The sequence below is a fragment of the Parasteatoda tepidariorum genome, chromosome 2, assembly GCF_982258835.1.
Source record: "Parasteatoda tepidariorum strain Cologne lab strain chromosome 2, Ptep-v5.0, whole genome shotgun sequence".
NCBI lineage: Eukaryota > Metazoa > Arthropoda > Arachnida > Araneae > Theridiidae > Parasteatoda > Parasteatoda tepidariorum.
The window spans coordinates 114,420,417-114,447,258 of record NC_141756.1 but is presented as its reverse complement, the minus strand read 5'-3'; the positions used below and the strand labels follow the sequence as shown (position 1 = coordinate 114,447,258).

The window sequence follows — 26,842 nt, the reverse complement described above, 5'->3', positions numbered from 1 at the left end:
AGATTGTGATTGACATTATCGAAAGCTTTTGATATATCAAGAAATATAGCTACTGTTATCTTATTTTCAGCAATACTATTATGAATAAATTTTGAAAATTCCAAAAGAGCTTTTTCTGTACTTTTGCTTTAATAAATCCATGTTGATTAACAGAGAAAAAATTTGTATGTTTTAAATAATTGTACATTTTATCAGCTAGAGCTTTTTCAATGATTTTGGAAAAAACAGGTAATATTGAAATTGGTCTATAGTTTGATAGGCAATTTTTATCGCCGGTTTTAAAAATATGAGTTATGGTTGCTCTTTTTAAAGAAGTTGGAAATATGGATGACTTGATTGAGGTATTGATGAAATTAGTTATAAAATTTATATTATTGAAAGCAAATATTTTAATTAATTTTACATTAATACCGTCATAGTCAAAGGAGTTTTTATTAGAAAGAGAATTTATTAAGTGAAGTACTTCACAATCATTCAATTCTAGGAAAATAATCGAGGTTAAACTTGGTGAAATATATATTTGCAAACTGTTTAAATTTGGGTTTGAGGTACTGTAGGCATTTGCAAATGATTTATTGAATTGATCAGAAGATTCATAGTCGTTTAAAATATCAGGTAAAGTAAGAGATTTGCTCTGATTACCAATAATACCATTTACAAGATCCCATTTTTGTTTATTTGAATCACAATTTAAAAATTTGAATTTGAAATATTCTGATTTTGCTGTTTTAATTAAGTTCTTAAGCTCAGAAACTATAGTGCTGTATGCTGTTTTGTAAATAATATCCCATGGATATTTTCTAGTTTTTTTTAATAGTTTTTCCTTTCTTCGAATTAAAATCAAGATATTACTAGTCATCCAGTTATTTTTGGCTTTTTTGTTTGATTTATGCTTATATTTAAAATTATTTTTTAAATTATTGAGTTTGAAAACAAAACTTCGATATTGTTGATCAAGAGAATCTTGAGGATTGTAATTAAATTTGTAATTTGACAGATAATTATTGAGCTTATTATAGTTGATTGAAATTTTATTTTCAGCTTCCTTAATTTTATTTACCTCATCGTAATGAACACTGCAAAAGGTTGGATAGTGATCGCTTATGTCATTTATGAATATTCCGGATTTGATTGAAAATTTATTTGTTTTTACGAAGACATGATCAATGCAAGTTGATGAGGAATTTACTCTAGTTGGTTTGTCTATGTAATTTTTAAATCCAAATTGGCATAATAAATTAATATATTCATGAGTAATAAAATCATCACTTAGAATATCAATATTTATATCACCCATCAGTATTATATTAGGATATTTAAGCTTAGAGATTATTACTTTAAGTTCAGTATTAAAAAAATCAACAGTAAAATCATGAGATCTATATAAAGATAGAAATAATAAATCTAAAGATTTGCAATAAAGTAATATAGATTCTGCGGAAACAAAATGTATAGCTAACTCTGAAATATCAAGACATTTTTTAATAAAAACACAAACACCTCCAGAGCGATTATTATTTCTGCAATTAAAGAATGAATTATAACCATCTATTGAGTAAAAATTAGTTTCATTTTGGTAAATCCAAATTTCCGACATAATTATGACACTTATATTTTCAATCATGCTAGAAATATGTGAAATAAAATTATCAAAGTTGGCTCTTAAACTTCTAATATTTATATGTAAAATATTAATGTTTAACTTACAGGTTGAGGTAATAAAAAACTTTAAATCGTCCAAATTTTCAATTTTTAGGCAGTCCGGCACAGATAAAAATGTTTCTTCAGTTGGATGGAATATTAAGGTCTTGAGATGATTTCACACGTATTATTTTGGACGATTCATCTTTTCTCAGGAATATTTTACCATCACGAACCCAACAAAACTTGAATCCCTTTTCAGATTTAGCCTTACGTGAAAGATAAAATGGATGCTTCAGTTCGGGAGTCAAATGTTCATTGAAGTAAACAGGCATTTCAGTGAATCTGGAGTTGACTTCGCAGGTTGAAAGTTTACGATTTCTCAGTTTCTTTAAGAGCTCATCACGTACAGATTTGGATTTAACTTGAACGATGATGGGTTTAGGTTTATCTTTATTAAAGCTGGGGACTCTGTGAGCGGTGATCAGATTTTCGGATATATTAGTATTCGCAACATTATCAATCTGGGATATTACTTGTTGTATGTCTTCATTTTCACATTCGGGTAAGTTACTTATTTCAAAGTTGGATCTTCGGGAATATTGCTTGAGTTCAATAACTGCTTCTTTTAGTTCATTCAGTTCCTTCTTTATTTCTGCGCTTTCTCCAGTTAACTGATCATTTTTTGCTTGTAAAGTTTTGTTTACGTTCTGTAGCTCTGTGATAGAATTTTTCAACTCTTGAATTACTTCACTGTTGAATTCAATTGAACGGGTTAAGTCATTGAATTTGTTAGTTATTAACTCTTTTAGGTCTTTATTTTGCTGTAAGATATCCTCGAGAATGACTGGGCTAGTTGCACTTTTCATTTTCGTTGGATTTTCCTGTGATTTTGAACATTGTGCGCAGGTCCACTTTTGTTTTTTATCAACAGTAAGTCTTCTAAAAGCTCTTTCAGCGAAACCACCACAATAAAATGAAAAACAGAATTGCATTCACCTTTGCATGTTAATCCATCTGAGTCTTTCAGAATTGGTTCGGTACATGCTTTACACAAAATTTTTGACGAAGACATTGTTTGAAGCAATATTTATGTATAGAAAGCTTGCTTACTAGAACATTAAATTGATATTTTCAAATTTTTATAATTATAAGTGAAATTAGACTTAAAACAATGGGTAAAATCAAAATATTCAAGGAGCGAGAAAAAGCGTATGCATCAGAGGCTACCAGCTGTTGCCAAAAAGTGATTTAGTTCAGCGAATATTATTAGCAGTAGAATTGGATGCTTTTTGTCGATAAATTGACAATGAACAATTCGTATTTCCTTAAATTTCTAAATATTTTTAGGAACAGTTCAATCGTGAAATTGCCTTTTTTTATGATCGTATATTAATCTACTTTAATCTTTAATGCCATGATTTTTTGCTACTATATAGGCAATCCGCCTAGAACACGAAGCAATCTCAAATCTATTTCTTAAGAAGATCCAGGGGTTGGTGAGCGATAGCAGCAAGCATTTTTTAACGAATATAATTATGGCAGTATATTCCTAATAGACTATATTTTATTTTCCTTCTGATTACTTTGGTCCGCTAAGACTTGGAGAAAAAATGCGTACTTAAAATTTTAATACACGGCCTTTTTTAAAACTACACTCTCAGTATAACTGGCTAAGATAATCCAAGAAACACTGTTGAGTCAACTGTTCAAAAAAAGCATATTTTCATTGCTTAATTTCATAATTTTTCTTTGTCAAGATTTTTATTCAAACTTGTAGAATGTAATTTATATCGGAAATTGTCTATTTAAAATATTTTAAAACTTTCGAAATCGATAGCAAACCACACATTTTTCATCAATAAAACATAAATAATTTGCACTTTACCTGAGAGTCGTGAAACAATCATTTAAAAACGCTTGTGTTTTAACTCTCAAGACAAAGCGGTTATATAGGCAGGCGCAAGCTAACCGTTTCGTATGAGCCAATCTATAATTTATACAAAATAGTATGATAATATTAAAACGGCTGTCATCTTGTGACTTGGCCTCTGGAATGACGGTCATAAACTCTTTATGCATTAGACTAGCATATATTTGTTCTTAAATAGGATATTTTTGCAGCATGAAGTCTAAAAGCAAAGTAGAACTCAATAGTTTTATAATGTATTATAAATATTTTAATTGAGTTACGCTAATTAAAAAATGAAAGAAGCTGATAATTTTAAATTTCTTCTAAACATATAAATATTTAACCTTCACCTTTCATTAAAAAAATCAATATTTAAAATTTGAGTGACATTGCTTTAAGAAAGTTTCAGCAGAATTTCTTTAACTATATTAACAAAACTTGTACAAAATTCAACTTTTATAGATAATACACTTTTAAAATAATTAATACTTACATAAATTGCAATATTTCATATTTTTAAAAAAAAGAAAAAGACTAGGTGGCTTTAGTATAGCGAATAACTCTTACGGCTAAATGAACAAGAAATATGGTTATCCTGGTAAACTCATTTGAAGTCGTAAGTTTTGTTTCTGCATGGTTTCTTGTTTTATTTTACACCCGTCGTAGAACAGCCGAAGCAATTTTGGGTTTATGACTACCGATGTTCAATTCCGTACCCTTGTAAATTTTAACACAATCCAGGAGACGATAAGGAACTCCTTTATCAAGTATTAGGGAAAATTTGCCTTCGTGGAGGACTTTTTGTTGGAACTAACCCGCATTTGCGTTCCGTGGAGAAGGAAACCTCGCACGGTTAGCATGATGGCAAATTAGGAGCCCACAATGCTTACGCATGTTTGTATATAGTTCTAAGTGTGTATAATAGCGTTAAAATGCAGAAAGTATTGTTACGTATATATCTATGAATTCCATCACACGATATTGCGTGATCCGGTAAGGAACGTGGTAGTCTGTATTTTACGGTAATTTATCTAATGCTTACATAATATCTCTCGTTGCTTACATTATCTAGTCTTAATATAATCCTAATTGATTATGCGGAAATTACTACTACCGAGTATAAAATACAGGATTCGTTTTGAAATTTTTTTCCCCCTGAATCTAAGGGTACGCATTTGTTTTTCGGTAGAAAAAAGAAACATTCGCCAAAATATAATTTTTTCCGCCGAATTTACAATTGATCACATTTGGGGAACGCTTAGGGCTGCCCTTAATAGTTATATAATGAAATAAAATAACAAATTATACGTACGATGGTTCTGAATTAACCTATTACCTACTGTAGATCGCCGTATGGAAACTTTTATTATCGCCCTGTCTATAAAGGAAGCAGTCTTTTATTTATTATTATCGTGTAGAGTTAATTTGCTTTTGAAATAAGACTAATAATAATCGTAACTTTAAGTTACACGAATATCGAAATAGAAGATTATCATTTGATGGACATTTTGGAGGGGACATTTGGACATTTAATATCGCATGAAATGTTTTTAAAAAATCTATTCATACAATTCTATTCCAACAATTTTGTTTTTAAAAAAATTTGAGAATATCTGGAATTTAAAGGAATTTCTTTGTTTTGCATTTCAATATCAATTCCGCACTATAAAGTTGATCTCTAAGTTTTAAGAAGAAGTAGATTTAAAAATAATTTAGTTTATTTGCTAAACGCATAAAGATTGTGAGTTCGTGGTTAGAAAATGGAAATGAACAAAAAATTCTTATGAAACTACTCTTGAACTAATATGAAAATGATGTTAAACAAATGTAGTAAAGTAGCTTTTACGACATTTAACCAAAAATGTTGCAATTCTTTTTTACTGCCAGAATCTTTAAACTTTGATAGTAACATTTAAATGCGAGGCAGAGCTCCATAACAAACCATCAACCGTGTAAAAACAATTTCAAATGACACATTCAATTATGCTAAACATCCTGATGATCTTTATCTCTATTAAGTTTTTGTTTCACTTTTCAAATCCCTTATAGTATTTACCAATTCACTAATCACCACATTTTAATATTTTTCTCTATTATCATTAGAGTTTTAAATAAAGTTGGTGATCATTTGTAAAATATTAATCTACTTTAATGTAAAACACATTAAAAAATCCTGTTTAAGAAAACAACACAAATGCTTGCATAAATATTGCATGTACATTTACACATAAATAGGGGTATACTTTCAGCATTCTTTCTTTTTTTTTAAATTTTCCCATCACAATTATTTCCTTCGGTATGGTAGTATAGTATATTATAATTTACCTGAAGAAAAGTATAGGTTTATGTTAAGGGTAGATTTGGGGCCATATATGCACACAGTAATCAAGCAACATATTCTTCATTTTCAAGCTTTTAGTACCAAGAAGAAAAAAATTTAAGTAACGGAATATTTTATTTACGTTACGATGCCGTAAAATAAATAAAAAAGAAATATTTTTACGAAATATAATTTTTAAATATTGATCATGTACGGGGATCGGACCTTCTGGACTAGCAATTTAAGGCTTCATATCACTTAACCATAACGGTCACATCTAATCATCCGACTTATAATAAGCTTATTATAAGTAATTTCTGAGGTTTACCAATAGCATCATATTGTGCCACATTGTGGTTTTCCTAATTTCGCTATAATTATTAATAGAGTATACTATAATATAATATCTGACCGATTATGGAAAATTATAGGTTAATAAATTAAGGGAAGATATGGGGTCATATATATACATAGTATATGAGCTACAATTCCCCCATTTTAACGCTATTGCAGGCAATTTGAAGTATATGCATGCATACTTACATATTGTCCCATTGTGGGCCTTTTTATTAGTCTACAATTATTTCCTTAAAATTTTTAGTGTAGTATGTTATAATATATCACCTGACCTAGTCTGAAAGTTATAGCTTAATAATAAAGAGCGATATGAGCTTTATATATATACAGTATATCAGCAATCAACATCAACAATTTTGTATCAACAGTATCTCCATTTTAATGTCATTATACTCACTTAAAAAATACTTACATATTGTGCACATTTTGGTCCCCCTATTTTTATTATAATCATTTCCTTTAGCACTGTAATATAGTATAATACCTGGCTGAGTTTAAAAATTATAGGTTGTTTTTAAAGAGAGACTTGAGGGTCATGCATGCATAAATATATTTATATACACACATACTATCCAAGCTACATATGCATCATTTTAACGCTTTTATTAAATCTCATTGTGGCAGAAAATGTTTTTGCTTCTTTTGTTAAACATTGTACAGCAAATCCAAAATTATTTTATACAAAATTTTTATTATGGAACTTTTTAAACAACATTTCTACGAGAAAAAGTTTCTGCAAATAAATGTCATATTTATATATTGTGCGATCGTGCGTAATTACTGTTTTCCATTCCAAAATAAAAACGATTAAAAATAATTATTCTTCTGAGCATTAAAAGTAATTATTTAATAAAAAGCAGCGCTAATTATTTCTTTTTGAAAAATCCATATTACTCAATTAAGAATTCGTCTGGAAATGTCATTTTGAATTTATCTTGTTAATCACTTTTTACTACAATTATTCGTAAAATTTAAAATACTCTTGATTCATTTTTCAGTAAGCTTTGTAATATAGTTTAAACATATCAATTCACGAGATAAGGAATCGAAGCTAATATAGGAAAAAAATACACTGAATTTTAAAGAAGATTTTTTTGCAAGCTCTTTTAGTTAATTCGATTTTTATATTACGAAATTCATGTCCTGCAAAAACCTTAGTGTGTGATGAACTGGAATAGCTATTGAAATTGTAAAATTTTATGCATAAATTGCTTAACGTCATTTTGAAACATAACTGCTCATCTAAGATACTAGCGTAAAATTGCTTCTTAAGACAGTTAATTTTTTGTAATTATTAGCTTTACCAAATTAGGTTTTTTATAGAACAGAGTCATTATCCTATTTCTTACTCTTTTTTTTAAAAAAAAAAATATTTAAAATTCCTTTGGAATTTTTCTCGAAATTTATTAAAATAAATTACGTTTCAGTTTCTTCAAAAAATGTTTTAATTAAAAAAATTAAAAAAAATAGAAAATTAAAGATTGGTTTTTAATCTTTAACGCAATTTCTTAGAATCATCTCCAGATTTGTTTTCCTTTTACACAAACAACGTGTTTCTTTCTGTTCTGAGACGACTAATCATGTACTGATTGCTTTATTTTATTCATAAACTGCTGTTTGTAGAAAATGCAACACCATGAAGGAATCATCAGAATCAAATGAAATTCGCAGCAAATGTCAATTATAGGATATTATGCAAATTAATAAAGTTTCAGAGCCATCGCGCGTGCGTGGCGCGCGCAGCGCCCTCTGAATTGATGCTGAAAGCGTATAAATAAAGTGCTGTAGCGGGACGTTGAAAATAGTCTATGATTATTTGTTAGTGGCAAACGTTTAGTGAGACCTGAGTATGCCTCCACGACGGAAGAATAAGAAATTCAAGCAACTTACGGAGTTTGAACGAGGGAGGATAATCGGCCTTCGAGAAGGAGGATTTTCCTATCGCGCAATAGCAGCTCGTATGCAGCGGAACAGTTCCACAGTGATGCGAGTTTGGAAGCAGTGGACCGACGAGCACCGAACAACTCGAAAAACAGGCACTGGACGACAGAAGGTGACGTCAGAGCGCGATGATCGACACCTGCTCCGCATGGCGGTGAATGATCGCACAGCTTCCTCCAGGCAGCTGGCAGCACATTGGTCTACTGCTACAGGTGTACAATTGTCGGCTTCGTCAATTCGTCGTCGTCTGCTGCGCCGTGGATTGCGTGCAAGGGTGCCATTATACAGGATTCCCCTCACGGCGGATCATCGACGGCTGCGTCGGCAGTGGGCTCTTGAGCACAGAGACTGGCGAGCTGATTGGCACCAAGTTGTCTTTTCAGATGAATCACGCTTCAATTTGTGGACCCATGATGGCCGTGTTCGTGTTAGACGTTATGCCGGTCAACGCTGCCTTCCTGAGTGTATTATTGAACGACATAGTGGTCGAACACCCGGAGTTATGGTCTGGGGTGCGATTTCGTATCATGGACGATCCAATTTGATACGAATTGAGGGTAATCTCAATAGCAACAGATACGTCCGTGAAGTGCTACAGCCCGAAGTCGTTCCTTTCCTTCAAGGCATCCCTGGAGCTATCTTTCAGCAGGATAATGCACGCCCACATGTTGCGCGGACTGTTAGAGACTTCTGTTCAGCACAACGCATGCAACTTCTTCCTTGGCCTGCTTATTCGCCGGATATGTCGCCTATTGAGCACGTGTGGGATATGGTTGGTCGGCGTCTCACTCGTGATCCGCGTCCTGCAGTTTCCAAAGACGAACTTTGGTTGCGCATACAAGCGATATGGAATTCTCTTCCTCAAGCAGATATTCAACATCTGTTTGACTCCATGCCACGTCGTATAGCAGCACTTATTGCAGCGCGTGGTGGCTGCACCAAATACTGATTTCGGACGCTTAATTTGTTTCTTTTGTTTTGAAAATTTCATCATTTATTTGTATCAGTACAAGTCGTTTCTGCATTAAATTTCATTTGATTCTGATGATTCTTTCATGGTGTTGCATTTTCTACAAACAGCAGTTTAGTTTCATAAATACATTTCAAAATTACTGAAAACTCGATAATATAACGTAGAGAGTCGAGTCTAAATGGGTAAACCATCTGCAATTGGCTGAGATCAGTCAGAAATAAAAATTTCCTCATAAACACAATATAAAGTAATTGGAATCTTAATGTTATTAGCTATGCATTTTTTATAGCTTTTAAAATTAATCTTAACTATTAATGGTAACTCTTAAACGCAAAATTAATGTTAAAAAACTATATAGTGTGTGTCTTTAGTTTACAGCTATATTTCGCAGTTGTATCGAGTTGTTTATTGTATTATATGCTAACTAAACAGTTAAATATTGATAAAGTTTCGAAAACTTTGTTAATTTTATTCAATAAGTTCCTTTTTACATTAAAAAAAACTAGTCATTTTAGATTGCAAACATGCTTCCACTCTTTATAATATATAATACACACCCCGAAACTTTTTTAATTTGTAAATATTAACAGAAACTGCAATAGTGGAGTTTCGCTCATGCATATATATATATTTAAAATTTTAAAAGTCGACTTAGAAAATTAATAACAATGCTTTTACACCTCATGTTTTTAAAATGTGAACAAAAATCTTACTTTTATCAGTAACTTATACTTAAAAACAAAAATCAAGCAATTAGTTTTAGCACTCCAAAAAGAAACCATTACGTCAAAAATATTCATATTTTCTACTCTACTTCTTTTTTTATATTTAAATCAGAATTTCAAAAATAAATTTCCATCCTGATCCTCAGAATTTTTTCTGAATAAAAAAATTGTTTAGTCGTAATGCTAAATTTTCTGATTTTTTTTCTAGAAAATTCTCATATCTTGATAAAAAAAAATTAGTATTTATTAAGCATTAGCTAGGAATATCGATATACGTCTAACGAAGATTAAGACCCATTAATTAAATTTTTACATGCCGTGACGCAAAAAACGCTGCTGTTAAAAAAGCGGTTATTATTTTAACTAAATAAATATTTTCTACTGTTAGCTACTACCTGATTTTTGAAAGGAACAAAAATCATCTGTTTAATGTAAAATCAGTCCTGTTTCAGATAAGAATTCTTGTGACATATATGTCACACTAGGTCAATATGGGTTTTAACCTAATTAAAAAAAATTAAAATCTCAAGATTTACGGATATTATGGTTTAATACAACGTATCTAATATCGGTTATACTGTGGCAAGTTTGCATAACAGTGCGAATACAAGTTAACAAATGGTACAGTAAACTATGTATGGCGCAAAAATAAAGGAAAAAGAAAATAAAGCAAAACAGAATCAAAGTAGTGAATTTCGTGGTGGAGGAACCCGTGCTGGCTTATAAAAAATTAATTATAAATTAATTTCTTTTTTTTGGGGGGGGGGACACCAGTTAGACTAATTATTGTGGTACTAATGCTTACTTGAAGAAACTGTGGATTCGATGAACGTTTGAAAAAAATTACAATTTTTATGAAGTGTTTGCCTTTCTAGTGTAATAACAATAGTAACCTCTAAAGTTTGAACAATCACATAAAACCTGTGTACTTTTATAACGCTAAAATTTTTTAAAAAATACAATAAACTACTGAATTAATGAAATTGCTTTAATTTAAATCAAAGCAAACAAGCATAAATGTGGTAAAATTTATGTAACAAATATCTTAAATTGGACGATAAAATAAAATGCAATCGAGAACTTGTTCAACGACAATTTAAAATATATGAGCTTTCACAAGAAAGCGTTTGCCAAACTAAAAACTTTCATGCTAATAAAACTACCTCCTTCATTTAACAATAAGCTTTTTGGAAAAGTTATTGCTACATTTTATAGGAAGACTTTTGCTCATAATAAAGGATATGCCAGTAGAAACTGCCAATAAGTTATAGAAAAACATTTAAATCGATAAATTTTCAACATTGTAGAAAAATTTTAAAATAACTAAATTAGCTATTTCACAAAAAAAAATAATTTTCTACAGATTCTCTAACTAACTTTTAGACTTAGCAGTCACAGTAAAAAAAATATTCGACATGAAATTTTTCTAAATAACTTTTTAAAGTGTTTCATTTCCTTTTTTCCGAATGATTGATTCAGAGTTAAATGAATTAACGTAAATATAAATGTAATATCAACGTAATACAAATATAATACAAATGAAAAGAAAATATTATCATAAGGAATTTAAAGTTCAAATGGATCGTTTTTCAGGCAGGTTTTCAGGTTAAAATGAAAATCGAAACTCGTGCATTTTTAATTACACTTTTATATCGATGTGGAAATAAAATTTGAGATAATTAGATAAGGTGTTTAATGTTTTTTTTCTAATTAAGTCTTGATCAAAATTGCAACTTTCATTATTCGGTATTTTTTCCAACTAAATTAAAAATCATGAATACTTGCTCTAGTAAAAACTACTACGTATAAACAATAACAATTAGAAAGAAAGAAAACATTACACATACTATTTTTTAGCAAACTTAAAAAGTCCATTTACTTCTTACTTTCAATAAAAAATCTACAGAATTAACAGAAGCGATGGTCAAGAAATTTACTACAGTGTAGTTGTCAAGTATCATCGGGCTAACCAATAGAGAGTTTTCCGTTCCGCTTAGTCAAGTGCGGATTAACCGCTTCCTTTACCAATTTTTTTTTTGAAAAAAATACAAAAAATCAAAATGCTTTTTAATTTCATTAATAAATACAAGGAGCTTAAACAAAACATAATACACACGTTCTAAGTTCAAATTTTAATTTTTTTGCGTGTAAAAAATATTTAACTTACCAACAGTTTTCAATCTCAAATTATCTCGGGTAAATTAAAAAAGTTAAATATGAGTCTTTGTATATTTTCACATCTTCATAATCTGAAACATCATCTGCATTACTTTCTCTCGCGATTTCTCTACTCTTTTTTTCTATATAAATTCACCAACCATCGTATATACAATTGTACAAAACATGTCTGCAGTCTCACAAATAGCAAAGCTCCCTTAGCGAAAATTGGCAATCATAGCAGATTATTGTTTTTGCTTCCGGCCAGGGCCGGATTAACCTATAGGCACACTAGGCACGTGCCTAGGGCCTACGAAAAACTTGGGAGAAAAAAATTTTTGGACAAAAATAATTTAGCTTTAAAAACAACAGGTGTATTTTGCACAAAATTATGAAGATACAAATAAAAATATAATATTTTTCGGTAATAAATTATTTTCCAGAATCTTATGATCTAAGATATTACTTTTTTGCGATTTTTGAATTCAACGAAATCTTGTATTATGCTGTCGAATTGCAGATAAAGTTCGATAAACAAATTTTTAAATTAAAATCTATATTAATAAAAATGTAAAAAAAAAATATGCAAGAAAATTTTAGCATATATTTTGAAAAGAGGGAGGAGTGGGGGAAGGAGGGGAGGGCCCAAAAACGGCTGTGCCTAGGGCCTACGAAAGGCATAATCCGGCTCTGCTTCTGGCCGAATAAAAAAACGTGATAAAGCAAAACGTGTTGAAGAATTCTGCTTACTGAAGAATCGGAATAATAAATATTTGCAATGCATACCAGAATTAACTCTGGAATAATCAGGAAAGTGGTTAAAAGAAAAACAATTTTTTTTAATACTACACTGCAAATAAGAAAGATTATATGTTTGTGGAGAAATTCAAGAACATTTGAGAACACATGTTAAAATTTGAAAAAAATGCTTTATCCTCAAAGAAAGGGAAAATTTTTGAAGGCAATCAATAAAAATTGTGTATTGTCCTCAAGATTTAAGAACGTCAGGTGACCTTAACAATGAAAAATATAAAAAATTGGAAGAAAGAAATAAAGAGCAATATTTATTTCTTTTTAAGTTTTTTATTTTTTCTAAAAGAAGATTCATTTTGTTCTCTTATCAAACTTTGAGAATTAAAAAGAAAAAAAAAGAATAGGAAATATATTTTTTTGAATTTTTTTTTTTGGTTTTATTATTTTATTTTTTGCTTTGTTTTGTTTAAATATTGACTTATTTTCATCAATCAAATTGTTTTACCTCTTTAACAATTAAAAAAGGGAAAAAAGAATGGAATTTTTTCTTTTGTTTTGTGTTGTTAAAAAGAAAATTAACTTCTATCGTTTAAATTGAAACACTATTATGGCAATTCAACAAAAAACGATTGAAAAATTTTTCTATTTAAAAGGATACTAATTTTTTATACTTAAACTTGGAACCCCACTATGGAAATTTTTCAATCAAATCAAAAATCAGTATGTTATATTTTGTTTAAAAAAGGAAGACTATTTAAAAAAAAGTTTTAAACAAAGGAATGATTTTTTCTTAATTTCGTTATTATTTAAAACGCGATAAACTCTAATCACATAAATTCGAACAACGGCCAGGAAATTTCTAAGGAAGCTTATTTTTATTAAATTAAAAAAGGAAAAGTGAAACAAAGTTTTTTTCATTGTTTTTCGTTTATCTAAATGGATACTGTTTTTATATACATAAACTGAAACACCATAATTATATTTAATTATTATTATTATTAATATTTACTTTTCTTTGCCTAGTTACATTTTTAAAGTATATCCAATTTGATGGCCAATTGGAATAAAACAATGAAAAACTAATAATTAAATAAATGATAATACTAAGTAAAAGAGATTTTTTTATACATATTTGGACAAAATACACATTCAGAAATGTTTCCTTATGATGAGTGTTAACTCCATAAGAGTGTTAACTCATCATATTAATAAGAAGAATTTAGTATCGTGGCGCTTTCAACATATTATTTCAAAAAGAATCTCACAATCAGCATTTCTAGAAAAATATTTTACTGTTGTAACTTTGACTATTAGAAAAATATCTTTGTATTGGCGTAATTTTCGTTAAATGAATTTTTCAGTGCAATTTTTAAATAATTTTAACGAAAATAATAGTAAATGGCAAAGTACAAAATTTTAATGAAACCAGTCGATTAATTCTAGAGAAATCAAATTTTAACAATACAATAATTTTTCAATTTTGATAGCTCAAAAACTATTGACCATTTCAGTTTTAATTTATCACAAATTATAAACGTGTTCTTAAAAAAAAAAATACTAGCACTAAGACTACCTAATTTGAGTAGGAAAAAAAATCCTCTTTTGTAGCAAAAAAAAAAAAAAAAAAAAAAAAAATCATAAAATTTTGGAGCATGCAAACTTTGAGCGAAATCGGTGGAATGGCTTTTGATAAATTTGATATTGCGAAAGCATTTTGAAGCATATAAAATGTAAACAAAATCGGTCAAATAGTTTTTGAGTAATTAAATTTTAAATAAACGACTTTTTAAAATTTTACTAACTCTAAAACTAGGTGTCCAAATGAACATAATATAAACAATCCTTATATTTTCTCCACGATGCACTCCAAATTTAAAAACGTATTAAAATTTAAAAAAACAATACATATATTTTATCACGAACACAAGTGAAAACTATAAATTTTGTCATCGGAGATTATCATTAAATTGTATAATAGCGGGTAATTCTCTGTTAATTTTCCTTAAGAATGCGTTCATAAAAGGCGTTTCCGTCAAAAATGCTCAATTCGTCTTCGGAATCTGAAGACGTGAAGGTTAGCGTGATAAGTCAAATTAATCCAATTAGTTTATACCGTTTATATATTTCAACTATTAGAATGGAATTTGTATCAACTCCACCAAATAGATTTATCCTCGATTGTCTATTTAGTGATAAAAATTTAATTTAGAACATTTATTTACATTTTCTTACTTAAAATAAAACAAATTAGTTTTAGATCTCATTCCACTTATTTTGAATAAGACATATTATGTTACCTAGAGAAAGATCTAAGTATAAATTCTCATGTTTTCTTATATATTCGATAAAACGATAAAACTCAATATTCTATAAAAATATGGTAAAAAATTTTTTTATATAATAGAGTAAATATAAATGTTAAAAATCAATATGAATTAACGATAGAATAAAAATTAAATTTACGGAAAAAACATCTTAAACAAAAAGAATGAAATATTTGTAAGTTATTTATGGAAAAATGCAAAATATATAACACATTTTTTAAAAAATTAAATCAATTTAAGATCTGAATAAAAATAATTTAATCAAAATAAAAGAACAAATCTCGATATCAAAAAAATTATTAAAGAAGACGTTAATGACACTGTTGTTTTGAGTGTATAAATTTCGTTGCATTTTGCTTTGTTGCGCAAAAACTGAAAAATTGAGAAACTTGAAATTGCAAATGGGGAGAAAAATGTACAAAAAATTAACGTTCGATAGTTAGTTCGAGAATTAATTTTAAACTTGTAGTAAAAAAATATTCTCCATAAGCTTTGAAGTTCTGAGAAAAGCAACTACGTAAATTCGCCATGATGAAATAGGCATATTTACTCATTAATTTTGCACGAGTTGTTGCTGATATATATATATATATATATATATATATATATATATATATATATATATATATATATATATATATATATATATATATATATATATATATATATATATATATATATATATATATATATATATATATATATATATATATATATATATATATATATATAAACAAATTATTGGGCATAAGCTACAAGTAAATCGAACTCAAAATATAGGTTCAAAATGTAAACAAGGGAAAAATTACAGAGCAATGAAAAAGGGGAAAAAAGAAAAATAATAATAAAATAAGAATAACAAAAAACAGGAAAAAAAGGACAAGAAATAAAAGATAATCTTTTCATCAGCTCACACGATTATATCCGCATTGTTCTGTAATTTTTCCCTTGTTTTCTCTACATTTTGAACTTAGAATCATAATTATATATATATATATATATATATATATATATATATATATATATATATATATATATATATATATATATATATATATATATATATAGATAGATAGATAGATAGATAGATAGATATTTAGATATATTAGATCAGATATATTTAGATATATATATTTCAAGGTAATATATACACCGAAGAGCCATTACATTATGACCACCCTGCTAATAACATGTAGGACCATCTTTAGCCCTCAAAACTGCTAGCACCTGCCGTGGCATTGATTCCACATGGTGCTGATAGGTAGTCTGAGGTATCTGGTACCAAGCGCTCACCAACTGGTCCTGCAATTCCCTCACATTGAGAAGGGGTAGCGTGGCAGCACGAAGTAGGACCACAAATGCTCTATTGGATTAAGGTCAGGTGAATTTGGGGGCCAAGACATGACTTGAAAGTCACTGAAATGCTCCTCGACAATTCGACCCTTATGACATGCGCATTATCCAGTTGGTAAACACCATCCCCCGAAAAACTGTTGACATGAATAGGTGAACCTGGCCTGCAACTATGTTCAAGAAGTTTACAGACATCAGGGATTGTTCTATGAGGATTATGGGTCCTAATGTGCCCCATGAGAACATTGTTCCTGAACGGAAACCATGAAACCTTGGGCGAGCCCATTATTATAGATGGAGGGTGGTCATAATGTAATGGCTCTTCGTTGTATATATATTACCTTGCTATACACGTATAATATTATTTTTTGTGGATATAGTGAACCAAAAGTAATGTAGAAATTGAATATTATGCACTTTTTTCTGTCTTCGACTGATTTTTTTTTCTTCATTTTAAGGTAATTTTGAAATTTCTACATAAAATACATATACCGATTTTTAAAACCATCTATTGAGAGGAATGTAGCAATAAGCATTTTTTCGTGTTTGCTTTTTCTATCTCAGTTTCACATTCCTAAATAAAGGGCATCCCTAAATTTTTTGTACTCAAGACGGAGAGTCATAAAAAATGAAAGTTAACACATTTTTTGTTACAACATATTGTTTTTTAATCATTTTTGTATTTATTTTTTAGGTTTTTTTTATTTAAATAATGTGTAATAAAAGTGAGCAGTTCGGAAAATGAGTTAAAATTGTTTGCAGTATGGATATAGTGAACTTCCGGTTATAGTGAACTGAAGTTTCGGTCCCTTGAAGGTTTACTATAGCGGGGTTTGACTGTAGTTAAATCGGAAACTCATTAAATTATTACTTTTCATGTTTCTTCCTCATTCGGCGTAATTTTTAACACGAAAATTTATTTGTAGATAACCGACTTTCTTAAAATTTGATAACTTAGAAACTATTCGGCTGATTATTCTCAAACTTTTTTTCTCGTCATTTAAAATTATATTCTCTGAAATGATGCAAAAATATGTTTACCATACAATTCAAAATATTTTAGACTGTTATTAAATAAAATTATAGAACATAATAAATAATTATTAAGAATTATTTCCTTTATTTAATTTTTTTTTTTGTATACACGCTGTATATTTGTATATTTATAAAATTGCTGATGTATGACGAACTACGCAAAAAAGGGAAATTAACATTAAGAAACACACTCTCCTCAAACAATCGGCATCCTATTTTTCAGTTTAAGACTATTCGCATTATTCGATTGTCAAAAATAAAAAATTCGTCAAAAAGTTATTGTAATTCAGAGAAAGTACGCCTTTGTGTCTGATTCTGTACCTTGAAATATCGTCTTGCATTGTTTAATAAGCATATTTCAGATCTCCCCTTTAAACTATTTTGATCGGTTCGTGAAAATCCTATCATTAGAACTGAAGTTGTTGCTGCCATTAAGACAGAAGCTGTGAGATTGTTCTTGTTTCCCAGTGGCGCCATCTATGAAGAAGATTGAGACTTCTGCCACACTCATACGTCACACCAGTTTATAGGGCGAACCTATTCATTCATCCACCGATCGTTTTGACCTGAACCAGAAAACCATCAATCTTTAATTCAACACCCGCACAGGTATAATTTGTTATGAGAACTTAGAGGACTTTGAGACCCGACAGATTTAACTGCTATTCACCATTTACTACACGGGGAGTCTTCGTCTTGCTGGGTTCGAACTCCCGTTTTCACAAATGGGAGTTCAGCTCCTGCCAGATAGACTATCCCGGCCCAGAACTAAAATTATTCTATTTTACAAGTTTTTTTTATTTCTTATTTTTCTCACTGTACTATTTATTCCTTTTTGTTTTGAGACTCTTTAATCATAGAAAAATACATTTGACAATAAAAGTCAAATTAACTTTGTTTTACTGAGATAGAAGAGTCTTAGTTATTATTAATCATGTTTTTGGTTATGTTGATAATTCAACTCAATCGATATGTCGTAGTGAATATCTTATAGCATTTATGCTATACGAAAGTTTTATAGGACTCACCTGAATTTGGCTTTAAATGTAGCTTATGTTCTCTCGTCTTTAGGCGCTGTTGTTTTTATTTTGTGGCCTATTTGTTTCCTCTGAAGCTCTACCTGTTGTGATTGAAGCGAATGCCTTGGAGGCAGGTGCAAGTACTCAATATAAAACGGAAGACGTAAGTGCAATTTATTCTATTTAATTGCATATGAATAGCAGAAATATTGAAAATTGTTTCTAAATCTTACGTGAATTCTTTTTTGCAAATTCTATGTTGCTTTGTTTGAACACCCTTAAAACATGTGGGATAAAACAGGAATTTCCCATTGGTATTAAAAGTTAACACCACTAATTATTGCTCGTAATCATCGCTATTGAGAATTACTATTAATCATTGCTATTAAGAACTATTACTATTAATTCTTACTATTAGTGAAATTAATTATTAAAATTATAATTAAATTATTAGAGATATTAATTATCATAATTATTATTAAATTATTAAAATTCAACTTTCGTATCGCTGATTTAAAATCTGCAATCGGTTTCTCTGTCCAATTTTTTTTTAAAACTGATGTTTTTAGTGTATTTTTTTTTGGACAAAATGTGGTAGCTTAAAAGCGTTATATGGAGCAAGGAATCGCATTACAAGGAATCGCATAGCAAGGAATGTCATGACAATCTTCTAGAGAAGTTAGGATGCACATCATCAGTATTAAAATTGCATAGGAACCCGTGCCTGTAAAAAAGTCATCTTAAGCCGCTAGGGGCGCTTCCCAATAATGAACTGTTTCTTCATGGGCTTCTGAACAGGTCATTATAGGAAAACTCCCCAAGCCGCATATGACGGTAATTCTGGGCTTAAGTTCTCATGCAATTTTAATCCTGACGATATGCTCTAACTCCCCTAGAAGTTTGCTGCTGAATTTATGCAATCCCCTGTCATAGATAAAGTTTTTAAACTTGTACATTTTGACAAAAAATGAATCAAATATGGCATTTAAAAAAATCAGTGGCTTTAGGAGTAAAGCTAATTTCAGATTTGAAATCCTCACACCCGAATTAAACAAGATTAGGTATTTGTATAAATGCAACAAAAATTTTGCAACCCAGTGTTATTGCTTTTGAGAAATTAAGAATTAATACTATTGCTATTAAGATCTATTACTTTTAATTTTCACTATTACTGCTATTGATTATAAAGAACTACTTAATATTAAAAATCAAAACTATCAATTTACTATGGGGCACGGGCATTGATTGTAAACAAACAATCAATTGCGGGTCTCTGGGTGGCGAGGGTGTCATAGACTTAACATAGCGAGGTTTAAAAATAAAGTGTTTTTAACTTATATTGTCAATTTATTTAGAATATTACATATATTCTTCGAAAGATAGTGTACTGAACTTTAAATAGTGATGCAGTTTTAATTGAAAATTTCCTTTTTAATGCTGCAATTTGAGGATATATATTTGGTCACTTTGTTTACGTATTTCGTGTAATTTGTAATGTTATGACACAACTTGATTAGAAATAAATGTATAGAATACCTGCATTAAAATGATTATTATTATTTAGGATTTAGTGTTTTATTTATGTGTGTATGTTTTTATTTATTTTAAAACTGATATATATTAAACACAGTTTTGAGTATATCATAGTCAATCAACCTTATTAATTCATGTTATTTTTCTTAATGGTATTTTTATTTTGAATGGTACTTCTAATTCTTATTTTATTAGAAAACTTGTCTTCTGAACATTGAATTGGGATAGATTTATGATTCATTTATTCCATTTTTATTTAGTAAATTGTGGATTCCACTAGGATCACCATGTTGTTTACTTCTTACATGTTATTTATGTTGTTTTTGCTACTCTAATATACTTACTACACATGTATTAAAATACTGTACATACTAAAATTAATATTATTATTAAAGATCTTCTATTTTTTTGTGTTTTTTAAGTCATTAAAGCTGAGTAAATACAAAAAATGTTTTTTGTACATGAGTGTCTCACAATAACATTTTAAATGAATAAAAAATCATGTTCTGATCCTATTTAAGAGTATTTACATTAGTGTTTAAAGCTTTTCTTAGTTAAACAATGGCTAATTGTATGAGAATAAGTTTTTATTCACATTAAAATGTGAATCAAATATATAAATTATAGAAAGTACATATAATGTTTTGCCACACATTTAATACTAAAAGTTATTGAATCACATATATTTATTTAGCAAATTTTATCTTAAATATAATAGTGATCTGCCTCCTCGCCGTGCACACTCGTAACATATTTCTATGGCTAAAAAATCTATTACTACTGGCATGTGTTCTTACGCTATGGTCAGTTTGACATGGATGATTATCACATTTTCCATTGAAATACTCTTTGTGAGATTATTGTTTCCAAGTGGCACTAAAAAGCAAAGGGACAAATCGTTTATTTTGTGATTTTTTTTTTTTTTTTGTGTGATAAATCATTTGCGTTATAAGTTATTTAAAATTTGTTATTCTTTTTACCTCTCATTAAGCAACATAAACAATTTTGATTAAACCTTTCTTGAAACATGAAGGATATTTCTTTGTAAGTAAAACTAAACAGCATTTGAATTATTTAAGTAGAATATAACTATAACTTTCAACTGTTTTTAATTTAAAACACTTGAAACTAAAAATAAATACACTTGGAATTAACATAGACATTTATTAGACATATGAATTGAACTAAATATATTTTGCTTTATGTAATGGCAAAATTAAAATGGAAGTCGATTGTTAGCCTGACAGCAATGAGCAACTCAAAGGTGTTTGAGCAAGACATCACCGATTAATATTCACTATGATGGCTATTAAGCTGTATTCATAGAAATTTCTTTTTTTAAATTTTCTATTCGATTAAAGTCTTTAAGCAGTGATTTGATTATTTTTGTTTATATTTTCATTGTTTATGTATTTCAATGAAACATGAAACTATTTTTATTTTTTAAAAAGAGAGAAAATTCAGGTAAAGGAGAGTTAATTACTATATAGAATAGATAATACAATAAGTTTTACATTACTTCATTCATATCAACAGGGTGCTCTACAAATGGGGAGCTGAAATTTGTAAGTAAAACAGACACTATATTCTTAGAAGAACAAATAATAGGTCTACATTTTCCATGCGATTCGCACATGCATGAGGCATGTCTCTCACGTGTAGTTTTTAAACAGTCACTCGTGCGAGTAAAACATTCGAATATAAGTTGTTTAATAAACTCACCGCTAAGCATCATAGTCCTGAGATAGAGTAGCGGATACATAAATTATAGTTTTTAAAGAGATATTTATCACCCAATACAAACTATAAGAAAAACTGCATGAAATATTAGATGTTCACATGCTTATGTCAAAGCTGAGATAAGTTTTTATCGTGATATTATATGCAATGAAATAAGATAAGTGGAATTAAAAAAAAATAGTAATAATAACTTAACACTTTTTTAAAAACAAGAAGGAAGAAAAAAATTAAAGCATTTACGCAGGATATTTATTATATATTTTTCTCAAACCTCTTCTGAATGTACTTCATGGATTCAATTAATTATTTAAATAATAATTTTCGAAGAAAAATTATTATTTCAACATAATAAAACATTCAAATAAAGTTGCGAGTAAAACATTCGAATATAAGTTGGTTAATAAACTCACCGCTAAGCATCATAGTCCTGAGATAGAGTAGCGGATACATAAATTATAGTTTTTAAGGAAATATTTATCACCCAATACAAACTATAAGAAAAACTGCATGAAATATTAGATGTTCACATGCTTATGTCAAAGCTGAGATAAGTTTTTATCATGATATTATATGCAATGAAATAAGATAAGTGGTGATGAATTAAAAAAAAAATAGTATTAATAACTTAACACATTATTTAAAAACAAGAAGAAAAAAATTAAAGCATTTATGCAGGATATTTATTATATATTTTTCTCAAACCTCTTCTGAATGTACTTCATGGATATTCAATTAATTATTTAAATAATAATTTTCGAAGAAAAATTATTATTTCAACATAATCACATAATTGGGTTATAAAATATCATACAGCTAAAATTCTGAAAGCAAGGATAGAAATTATTTTACAATAAACCTTTAATTATTAATTAAATTTCTTTATATTTTCGTTTCTTCCCCCTTTGTTTACAATTGATTTGTTATACTGGCTGGAAAGCGTACAAATCCTACCCTAAATTCAATGTTGTTTAATAGACAGTTTATAACAAACATGCATAATGACTAATAAAATTTAAAGAAAAAAAAATCAATACAAACATACGCACCTTCATACTATGCTATCACCGTGTTGTGGAGTACCTTATAGTCAGACTTAATTTTGAAAGGTCTTCATGGGTTAAGAACACCCTAAATTGCGGAATGATGCGGCTTAGAAGGGGCAATAGGCGGAAAGATACTTGATATTAAATAAGAAACAAGTTTCCTCACTAAAGCCCCACTGAGCCATACTGCATCCTTTAAAGATTCAATTGAATAATATTTTCATTTCATCATAGCATGCTTTAAATAATTCCATCTGCTTCTTCACTATTTATTTTGATTTGTTTTCTCCATACGAAGTTGCATCCTAAATCGAAAGGAAACAAGTGTGAGGAAGAATTATGAAACATGCATTATACTTAATCTAATTAATAATGTCTTAAGTAAAGTATGAACAACTATTTCTTGCATGAATCATAACAAACAGTAACTTTAAGTGGAGAGCCTACTCACTTAAAAATAAGATTTTTTTGTGATAAATATTATTAAAATCTAACTAAAAAGTTTTATACATACTTAAAATAAATTAATTCTACTCTTAATAGACAAAATAGTTAAATAATAATGTGTATTTGTGAAAATATCAGGAAAATCCATTCATTAAACTCTGCCACCCAGAAGTTTATTTACAAAAACAAAGCAATTTAAACACACTGAAACAATTTTTTTTACATTATTTGTTCCTATATATTATACAGGCATTATACTCAATTAATATCTTACGTAAAAAACAACAACTATTTCTAATTTGATTCAAAACAACACTATTTTTAAGGAGAAAGCACACTTACCCACAGAACATACGATTTTTTTTGCGCAAATATCTAAACCTAATTCAAATATATTATTATTATTGGGACATACATAAAAATAAATTAATTCTACTTTTAATATATATAAGAATAAAATAATAAAGTGTATTGTTAGAAATGTCAGCAAAATATTTAAGTTTCAATTCTGCCACCCAGAAGTTAATAATCATAAAACAAAGCTATATCAACACATTGTAAAAAATAATTTGACAATTATTTTGACCTATTTACGAAGCAGACATCACAGTTAATCTAATTTATTAAGATCTAATAAAAAAATCAACAATTATATATATAGTATGTTTCGTAATAATCAACATCTGCAAAATGAAACAGTACTCACTCACCACCCATAAATATTTGAATTTTTTTCCTTTAAAGACTGTCACAATTTAGCCAAAACTTACTATAAAGTTTAGTAGAACTCTATTCTACACGAAAATCGACCTTTTATACTTCAAAAATTTAAGGAAAATATAAAATTTGCTACTTTATTACAAAATGACATAAAAATCCCATAGACTTACATTAGAGTGCTCGCCACCCAATTGATGTAAACAAAGATCGTGACGTCACGCGCCCGTGCCCCATTAAAAATATTAAAGACTCAAAAGAGTAAAAAACGGCTTCTAATTTGAACTGTTATAAGGTTATCGTTATAGATTATTAACAATTAATATTATTTCGCATTTATTGCTTCTTATTTTGTCACACATTCCGTATTCATAAGTTTATTTATTTATTTCAAGTACCGTTGATTATTTTCCAAATCCAGGAGAATCTTTATTTAGTTAGGATTAACATAACAATAAAATATTCTTACCTAAAATCATAATAATTATATATTTTACAAAAGAAAATAATGACTTATAAGGGAAAAATTCAATGATGAATGTGAAGCAATCACGTAGGATGATAAACGGAGGATCCGAAATACTTCGTAAAAATTAATAGGCGTCAGAACTTTAGCTGATTTTCCCACTCTCCACACTTTCCCCCTCTGTTTTGTTTTTTCCCTCCTAGGAAACACATTCGAATTTCTTATCGACATGGGGAAATGGGTAGAGAATGGGTAAATCGGGTAACATTGAGACGTCTATTCACCGAGCGTATAGTAATATGAAAATTAATATTCTAGGTTATGTTTTTTTTTACCAGAACAATAAAAACAGAGATGTATCAGTATTTCTTCTTCCAAATTGAGTCATCTTCCTTTCCTTTCCTGTTAGAATCACGGAAATTATGCATTTGGATACTCCGAAGGCCACACAAGCGGAGGAAGTTTTCGAAAAGAAGTTGGCGATTCTCTAGGAAACAAAGTTGGTTCCTACGGACTCCACAACGCTGACGGAAGGACAAGAGTGGTCAACTATGTGGCCGACAGTGCCGGATTACGGGCAGATGTTCATACAAACGAACCGGGGTTTGACGGGAGCCAGGACACCGCCCACACAGCCATCAACAAGCCAGCCATCGCAGCTGTGGTTGCTCCAGCAGTTCTCGCGAAGACAGTAGTTGCTGCTCCAGCATTTGCGCACCATGCTCCCGTTTTTCATCCCACACTGTTCCATGCTCCCCTCACTTTATTTGCACACGGAGGCCACATTTTGCTGTAGAGTTCTCGAAAGTTAGGAGGAGGAGAAAATGGAACAAAATCATGGAATTTATTCTGAATTGAGTGTTTGGCAGAAATGTCTTAAAGCAATACAACTAACAATCATTCAGTTTTTGATATAGTCTGAAACACAAAAATCTTGAGAATTTTTTTATTATTATTTAGAAACTTTATTTAAAAAGTTTCTTTCGAACGATGTAATTTGGAATGATATTACATCAATATAATATCGTTTTTGCCTACATTAGATTTCAACTGTTTCTTTCTTTCAAAATCAAGTTTAAAACAATATATCTGAAAAACGATAAAGATAATTACTTGAAATGCGTAAATATTAAATATTTTATTTTTCTGCATGGGCTAATTGTAGAAAAATAGGTAGTTTACGATTTAAAACTACTTTTAAAAGTAAATAAATAAAAATAAACACTTAGAATTTTTAAAAAAAATCTTAAATGAAAAATTTTGATGCTGAATTTAACGATAGTTTTTATTGAAGACAAAAACAATTTATTCTATTGTTTATATATATACTACATCATACTACATCTATGCTGCATATTGTTGATATATACTACAACAATTTATTGTTGGTCTATAATACCAATTTTATTAATACCTTAAAAAAATTGGTATTAAAACTTATATTTAGTTACATAAAAAATCGGAACATCGATTTACGATTTTTGTTCGGAATTTCTCTATTTTTTTAAAAAAATTTTTGAAGATTGTTATGAATTTCATGGTGTTGTATATTAATATAAAAACTGAAAACTGAAATTCAGAACAAAGTTGTAACGTTATTTGTTCAAAAATTGTAAATTTAAAAAAAAAAAAACATCTAGTGCTAAGAGAATTAAAATTTAAACCGAACCCATAATATCATGCTAAAGTTATTTCTTTTATTTCTGTTTATTAGAAAGATTACTTTTTAATTAAAAGTATGTGATAAATGATATCTCTTTAAACATTATTGCTTTGAGTCATTATTTTTAATGAGCATATTTGATAAATAAGTTTTGAATGGCGTTACATTTATTATGAACTTTTTTTTGTGGGTTTAATGGCAATTTATGTGTACATATATTCTTTGTTCTTATGACTATCTAATCATTTCTCTCAATTTTAATCACGCTTTATCTATAACTCATGCATGCAGGCAACTTGTGTTTGTAAGGTTGTGGCATGCTATTTCTGGAATTGGTTTATTTCTAAAGGAAAATATGGCAGCTTTTTATTGTCAACAAAAGTGTGTCTTAATTTTAGGGTGTTGTTTCCTTTCTTGTTACGTTGCTATAATTTTGTTGCAAATAATAAAATAAAATGTAAAACTTTGTTTTATTTTTTTAAAAAATAATCATACAACGTTATCAGAGAAATAGTACATTCCTGGCTCATCAACCTAACTATGCTCTTTGTGAATGGAAACCGCGTAACGTCTCAATGTTCCTCGATTTCCCAACTCTCTACAATTTTCCCCATCTCCATTAACATAGTTTTAGTATATGATTTTTCTACCGACGTTTACAAACGTTTAAAATTAAACTAAATGTATTGAGTTGCACTGCAATCGGAAAAAAATCAAGATTTA

General features: G+C 29.0%; 2 protein-coding genes across 4 annotated transcripts in view; both read left to right on the top strand.

Annotated features, from left to right (window-relative positions):
• Positions 1-26,842, top strand: part of LOC122272504 (maestro heat-like repeat-containing protein family member 2A) — a 455,199-nt gene that overhangs the window by 299,512 nt on the left and 128,845 nt on the right. The window lies entirely within an intron of this gene.
• LOC122268429 (cuticle protein 14) lies at positions 14,818-26,582 on the top strand. The gene is made up of 3 exons (XM_087156705.1): positions 14,818-14,853; positions 18,563-18,673; positions 24,866-26,582. Exons 1-3 carry the CDS (start codon positions 14,818-14,820, stop codon positions 25,250-25,252), a joined length of 534 nt encoding a protein of 177 aa, XP_087012831.1. The 3' UTR covers positions 25,253-26,582.

Coding starts and splice junctions, on each gene's coding strand:
- LOC122268429 (XM_087156705.1), top strand. CDS start 14,818: ATGCTCAATTCGTCTTCGGAATCTGAAGACGTGAAG. Junction 14,854..18,562: donor CGGAATCTGAAGACGTGAAG/GTTAGCGTGATA, acceptor TCTCGTCTTTAG/GCGCTGTTGTTTTTATTTTG. Junction 18,674..24,865: donor CTCAATATAAAACGGAAGAC/GTAAGTGCAATT, acceptor CTTTCCTGTTAG/AATCACGGAAATTATGCATT.